We start from the raw sequence: 6,768 nt of genomic DNA on the forward strand, positions 1-6,768 counted from the left end.
ACCCTATTTCTTCATACTTTTAAGAATATCAGTGGAATTAACAGAATTTTCTTGGTTACCAAGAGGACAGAATTTGACTAATTTATTCTAACACAGTAGCAGATACAACAAGATCTTCTGAGGTGTACAGGCATGGTTGAAAGCCCTCTGAAATTAGTTCAAAGATCCCCATGTCTTCAGCAGGATTTGCACCATGCTTGAAGAAGCAACATAAAACTGCATAGCTAAATATACTTTGAAATAAAAATGTCTTTCACAAATAATAAAAAATGAAAGCACTTTAAAAGGCATGTCCAGTGTGCTGGTCTCGTGGCATGAGACCTACCAGTTTGAAGGACTAAACCTCCTACTTTTCAAAAAATAATGTAGTGAAAGATGTTCAAATGTGGAGTCTAATTTATTTTTACTTCAAATTGAGGTAAAAGAGAGCCAAGGAAGGGAAGATCGCTTCTATATTTCAAGAGCATTTTAATTTCCATTTCTATGGCCATGTGTAACAATGGCTTTGATTGTAATAGCAAGGGTGGAGGGTTCAGTAAAACTGTACAATTACAGATAGAGATTTGTGTTATTACCAATTCTGCTTAGTGCTGACAAATATAGAGTTTATTTCTGTGAGAAAGTGAAGTGAATTATGTCTTACTGGATTCAAATTGCTTAAAATATTACATCAACAGAAAAACACCAAAAGTAGGAGGTCACCTTCAAGCTCCTACTCAGCTAAATTCAGTTTGAGCTTAAATTTTAATTTTACTGCATGCTATAGGATCAAATAGTTGTAATTGTTTATGCATTTATTTTTGCAGCATACAAGAACATGTGTGGGAGACTGAAACGCTCAGACACCTGCTACTCAAACACAAGTGTCTAGGGAAAGCAGAAGAGAAAAAGCATATTTTTTCCCCTTTTCTTTACAAACAAGGTGCAAAGCAAACCAAAGAAAAGAGTATAGTAGATTTTTTTCCTATCTTTGACATCAGACATATCTGGTCCTAGGTCAGAATTATGTATCTCAGAGCCTCACCTACTTGTGCCTAGCTTTCTGCATTCAGGATCCTTCTGCTTGCAACCTCAGCAGTCACTATGCATGGTCAATACCAGATGACTGGCTTAACCAACAGGTCTTCCACATAACCCAAATTCAGCCAACAGACCGACTCTGCTCTGGAACAATTAGTAAGGTTTTGCAGTTAGCATGTTTTTCTCAATTCAGGAGTGTCTTAGTAAGGTAGACTAACCACCATCATTCTCTCCTGCCATGCTCTGTCTCAGAAAACTCTGTAGAAACCCGTGGTTCAAATGTATGGAGATTTTAGCAGCTGTGAAAAGACAGATGAAGGAGTCCAAAAAAACCACAGGTGACCCCTGTGCAGGATGCATGAAGCCACATCTTGTTCCCCTAGCCCAGAGCAAATGCAAAGCCATTTTAAAAAGCCTGCATGTGCACTGGCATAACTGAGATCCGTTGCTATAGCCTCTGTTATTCACCAGTAACTGCAGTACCAGGAGTGGCACATCATGGTACGCCAGAGCAGAGGCAAGCCCTTGAGAAGCCTTCTCTGTCTGTCTGGCCCCAGCAGCTAAAAGCAAGCACATTTCAATCGTAAAAAAACCTTACAAAGCAAAACAAAGCTATTTTTTATTTTGGCATTTACCTTGGTCTTTCTGCAGTCTACCTGCACTACAGCAATATGTGCTCTGGTAAATAGTAGGCAAAAGAGATCAATTAAGCTGCGAGGCTTTACACCTTCACCAGACCTCTACAGTCTCCAGTTTTATTGCCTGCTCTCTGTCATTATTTGTGTGTGAGATAATAAAGCAAAAGTCTTCCTTAGGGAAATATATTGTGACCAGTTTTGGAATTACGCCCATGTAACAGGGGCCAGACTACATTTCACAGGGTTTTTACAAGGTGAGTTCAAAATCCCTTCAGTGGTTTGCAAAATAGTTAGTTACTTTAAGTTAAAAATAACAAAAACACACATACTTATGTGTCACCCAGAATTGTCCTTTGGAACTTAAGTCACATTTGCATGTATTAGAGAGTAGCACAATTGTATTTTCACCCACAACATACACAAATGAGAAAGTGGTTTCCTGTCCGGATCAGACCAGAATCTGTTATAAAAGAAATACTGTGTCATACTCTCAGATATTCTTAAATACATAAGACTACGTGCAGTGGTAAATTTTGAAGTTCATGTAAAGTGTTTTCTTCTGTATCAATGTATAATAAGCCAGATGGTTTACAGGAGAGTGCTGAAGAGCATCTTAATACAAGACTTGCATGTTTTTCACAATGACACTTAGATGTTACATAAAAATGGAAACTACAGTATTACAATAATGCTCTTCAACTATAATGTACTTCAGATATTCTGCCCTTTAATTCTTATAATTGCTTTGCCATGCGTGAAATAAATTTGACAAGCCATTGAATGAGATCTAAAATCTGTCACAAACTCTGCCTTAAAATTATCTCCAGCATTTTTTCCCCTTCTCTTTTAGAGGATTTCTGTTTAGGAACAAGTGAGATGCCATTAATTCTACAGCAATAAGACAAATTGGGAACTGCTCTTGAAAAGATAAGGCAATTCTTCAGATGAAGCATTCTTAGCAAGGGAAATTAATTATTCCTGTCTGCCCCCTTTTCTTAAGTTCTGTGGAGAACACTTTTTATGGGAATGCATTTTATTTTTCCTCCTTTTGCTGGGGAAGAAGCATTTCCTTCAATCAGAGTAGCAGTTTTGCCTACTGCAACACAGTGCAGTTGCCTGGCACAATTATTTTCCTTTTTTCTTAATGAAAAGTAATTTTCTTCAAATTTACAAGACAGGGTTCTGTCATATAAATGGTATTTTACACAAAGTGGTAGAAACATACAGGCAAGAATAATTTTCTCCCCTTCTCACTTTGTCATCAGCTGAAATAAATCTAGGGGAAAGAGGAGAAATACTCTGAGAATCCAAAGGAGAAGTTTTTACTGCCCTATAATGTTTAAGATCTGTACTCCGGAATAATGCAGCAAACATCGATGGTAAAGAATTAGTGTATTGATGTAAAAAAAAACACCCTGAGATCAGGCATAAATCTCCCACAACTGTGAAGGTGAAAAAAATGCCATTCAGCATTGCTCTCCTCCTAGGAGAAGAGAGTTATTTCAGAAATAAATTGTGGTTTTGCTAAGGTAAGTTGGTCATCATTACCACAGGCTTAAACATTAAAAGGGCAATAGGCTACTGGAAACTTTCAAGGGATGCAGCCATTCAGGATTATCATCGGTAGGTAAGAAGTCCCATTTCAGAGTAACTAGTAGCTGGTGCTTCAGCCACATTCATGTCCTGATCACATCCCTCAGCAGTGAAGTGCAGGTGGAACTCAGTGCAGAAAGGTGAGCAGTCATCTTCACCGTGTGTGGTACTGAAGAGAAAAGCTTATAAAAGCCCTTGACTTCTTGTCTTCCCTTCCTCAAGTACCTGCCCATATAAATCAATGACAGGGGGCATCTGAAGTAGGCAGCTGGTAAAGTTGTTTGGTGAAAAGGTACTTCTAGTTATAAGAAGGGCTCTCCTAAAATATAGTTGATTCATCTTATTTGTGTCCTGGCTTTGTTTTATTATTCTTATTTCCTCTGGAAAAGCTCACTATCCTGTCATTTTGTTGTAATAAAATAATCTTAGCCTTCTGGGATCTTATTTCCTTTCTCTGCTTAACCCCAGGATATTTGTAGAGTCTCAAAAACCTATGAATCAGACATTTCCTAACCCAAACTGGGGTGTGTATTTAAGAGAAGGAGAGAGAAAGAGAGAGAGAGCGAGAAAGAGAAAGAGAGAGAGAAAGAGAGAGAGAAAGAGAGAGAGAGAAAGAGAGAAAGAGAGAGAGAGAAAGAGAGAGAGAGAGAAAAGAAAAGAAAAGAAAAGAAAAGAAAAGAAAAGAAAAGAAAAGAAAAGAAAAGAAAAGAAAAGAAAAGAAAAGAAAAGAAAAGAAAAGAAAAGAAAAGAAAAGAAAAGAAAAGAAAAGAAAAGAAAAGAAAAGAAACGAGAAAGAGAAAGAGAAAGAGTTTGGAGGGTTTTTTGCAATAACACATTTCAACATACAGTTCTCTTTCCAGCCATAGCAACCCAGCCCAAACTGAATGGGGAAACTCACCATCAGCCTGAACAGAGATGATCCGAAGGATGAAGAATACAGATCCCACACCCTGGAGAAAGGTGAGAGGTAATCTCTGAGAGGCTGAAGCCATTGCCCTGGTTGCAAAGCCCCCAGCTGCAGGAGGTCGGCTGCCGAGGCTTTTTCTCCCTCCTCCTCTGCAGCGGGGTCTGTGGTGATGATTTCAAGGAGCACTTTCCCTCGGCAGGATCCTGCGTCCTGGGTTTGCACTGAAGGCGAGAGGGGTGGAAAAAGAAAGAGGGAGGGAGAGAGGAATCCTTGGCTTGGCTAGTGTGAAGGGGAGGGGAAGGGGGGGGGAGATGTCCGGCCAGCTGGGGTTGGGGAGAGGCTTTATCCAGCCCTGTCCCCAGGGCAGAACTCACAGAGAGCTGGTGTGAAAAGTCACATTACCCTGTGGGTAAATACCTAATGGATCTCGGTGCAAGAAATGCAAAAGCCAGGAGGGAGAGAAAAGAGTCGGGGGGGGGGGAAGCAAAAGAAACTAGCAGAAGAAATCCCTGGCTGCGAGAAGGGCAGCTAGATAGCTGGCGCTGGGACTTGGTGAGTTTGTGGGTTTAGCTGTGGATCTCCAGAGGGATGGGTTCAGAAGTGGGGAGGGTTTTCTATCTGCAACATGAAATCAGACAGTGGTAAGCTACTGAGGGAGGGTTGCAGGTCAGGAGCTGCTGCAGCAAGAGTGATGGTCTTCAGGTAAGGCCTGAGGAAAGGTGATAAATGGCGTGGGACCCTGGTGGCTGAGCCTTCCTGAAGACCAGGATTGGGATGGGTTAAACAAAGGCTGAAGTGGGAATCCATCAACTGGTCTCTATCAACACTCCCGGTCCAGATGAATGGTGCTGGTCAGGTTTGGACGCTCTGAAAGCAACTGCTGAACAGAGTTTCCAGCTCCCACTGGCACTTACAGCACTGACATCTGTCCCTTATTCTCGTTTGTCCTATATTTGTCCCAACACAACTCAAAAGAAACCCCCACAATAAGAGGAAACATACTGGTGGTGATGCCAGGATTTATTTCACTAAATATATAAACGGAATAGCTTTGTGTTGCTGTTGGAACTGAGCAGGGCTCAGAAATGTTGTTTTCATATTCCCATCCTACTTTGCTTTTATTTAAGCTTCTTAAAATTTTTTCCCTTAGAAATTCGAAGCTGGGCAAAAGACGTTCAGCCTGCTAGAAACTCTGAGCCAACAGGAGCAGAAGTAAGGACCTGACCCTCCTTAGTGCCAGAGGCCCCGGTGTCCTACATGGTGAGGTTCTGGTAGGCAGCTGCAGGGATCTTCTGATAACAATGAACCTGCCCTATGTTGGTTTTGGTCTGAGTGAAGTGACTCAAGCTCAGGAACTTCTGTGTATAATATCCAAGGAAGCAAGTAACACCATAACACTGTAAGCTTGAAAATGTGAATGTTTGATGAATTTGGGCAGATAATGCTCTGATCCTGTTGACTTTTAAAGAATTGTAGCCTTCTTCCCCTTCTTTATACCCATGTGTGGCATGTGAATCTACATGCTGAAAGCCTTCAGACAGGTAGCTTTGAATTTTCTGTTTATCCAGACAATAGGGATGGCAACAGGTTTCTTTACATTGCCTTGCCAGTCTGACTTGTAAAGAACATCTCCAGAATTAGAAGGATGGGAAGTTCCTTGTTCACTCCATCCTTAACATGGGACAGTTGGATAATGTAACGACATAAGTGCATTTCATTTCTACAGAACTTGTATGCTCTGTATGGCAGAAATTGACATACAGTGTGAGCAAAAAGGAAACAGAAAAGTGTAGCATTCTTTGAATTTGTGTTTCTTTTGCCAGTGGCATATCTGATAGCAAAAAAAGCAGTTTTAAGCCTCTGATACACCAATAGTTCCACCCCTATTTTAAAAATCAGTGGACACACGAAGATGAGAGAAGATGTGCTATGTACATTTAGTGAGACAGCAAATCAATTTGATGAAACTGAGCAAGTAATTACAGCAAGACATGTAGATACTAGCTGAGACTTTATGTGACCACAGCAATACCTCCAGATTGCCTTGACAATTGTCTTAGGGCTGATGACTTTTTTGGCCTTTTGCTGTCCCCATGGATTTGGCCAAAGCAGTTGGAGGAAAGGACAGTATCTCCCAGATTTCCTTCTAAAATTCCAAAGGTCTGTTGGATTAGTTTTTCTACACTTGGATCATTTCCTTGAGTTGATATATGTAAAGGCATGTTGCCACTCTGGCTCCTGTCTCGGAAAATCTCAGCTTGTATTCTTGAGTAGAACATCTTACTGATTTTAAAGAATCACAACAGACCACAGGATCTGATCCTTTTTTCAAGGCATGAACAGCTTGTAGAAAGACTTGGCTTCTTCTTGTCATCCCATCTCAACTGTAAAGTCAGTCTGTAAGTGTGGAAAGGTAAGGACACCTACCAGTTATTAACTCCTGGAAGGTAAGTACCTCTACTGCCAAACAGATGTCCTTCCAATCTACTATTTCTATTGGCAAAAATCCCTGCTCCTACTGTATTTTGGGAGATCTACATACAGCTGAGCAAATTAGATTTTGCACTGAAATGATGTACGCATTATTTTGCATTGAAGTCAACATTAATC

At 40.6% G+C, this 6,768-nt stretch overlaps 1 protein-coding gene across 1 annotated transcript in view; it reads right to left on the reverse strand.

Annotated features, from left to right (window-relative positions):
* Positions 1–4,243, reverse strand: part of SUSD5 (sushi domain containing 5) — a 42,841-nt gene extending 38,598 nt beyond the window's left edge. The window contains exon 1 of the mRNA XM_051611622.1: positions 4,150–4,243. Within this exon, the coding sequence (XP_051467582.1) occupies positions 4,150–4,243 (94 nt within the window). The remainder of the gene's footprint in view (positions 1–4,149) is intronic.
* Between the last annotated feature and the right edge of the window lie 2,525 nt (positions 4,244–6,768).

Source organism: Apus apus, chromosome 2 (assembly GCF_020740795.1).
Source record: "Apus apus isolate bApuApu2 chromosome 2, bApuApu2.pri.cur, whole genome shotgun sequence".
Taxonomy (NCBI): domain Eukaryota; kingdom Metazoa; phylum Chordata; class Aves; order Apodiformes; family Apodidae; genus Apus; species Apus apus.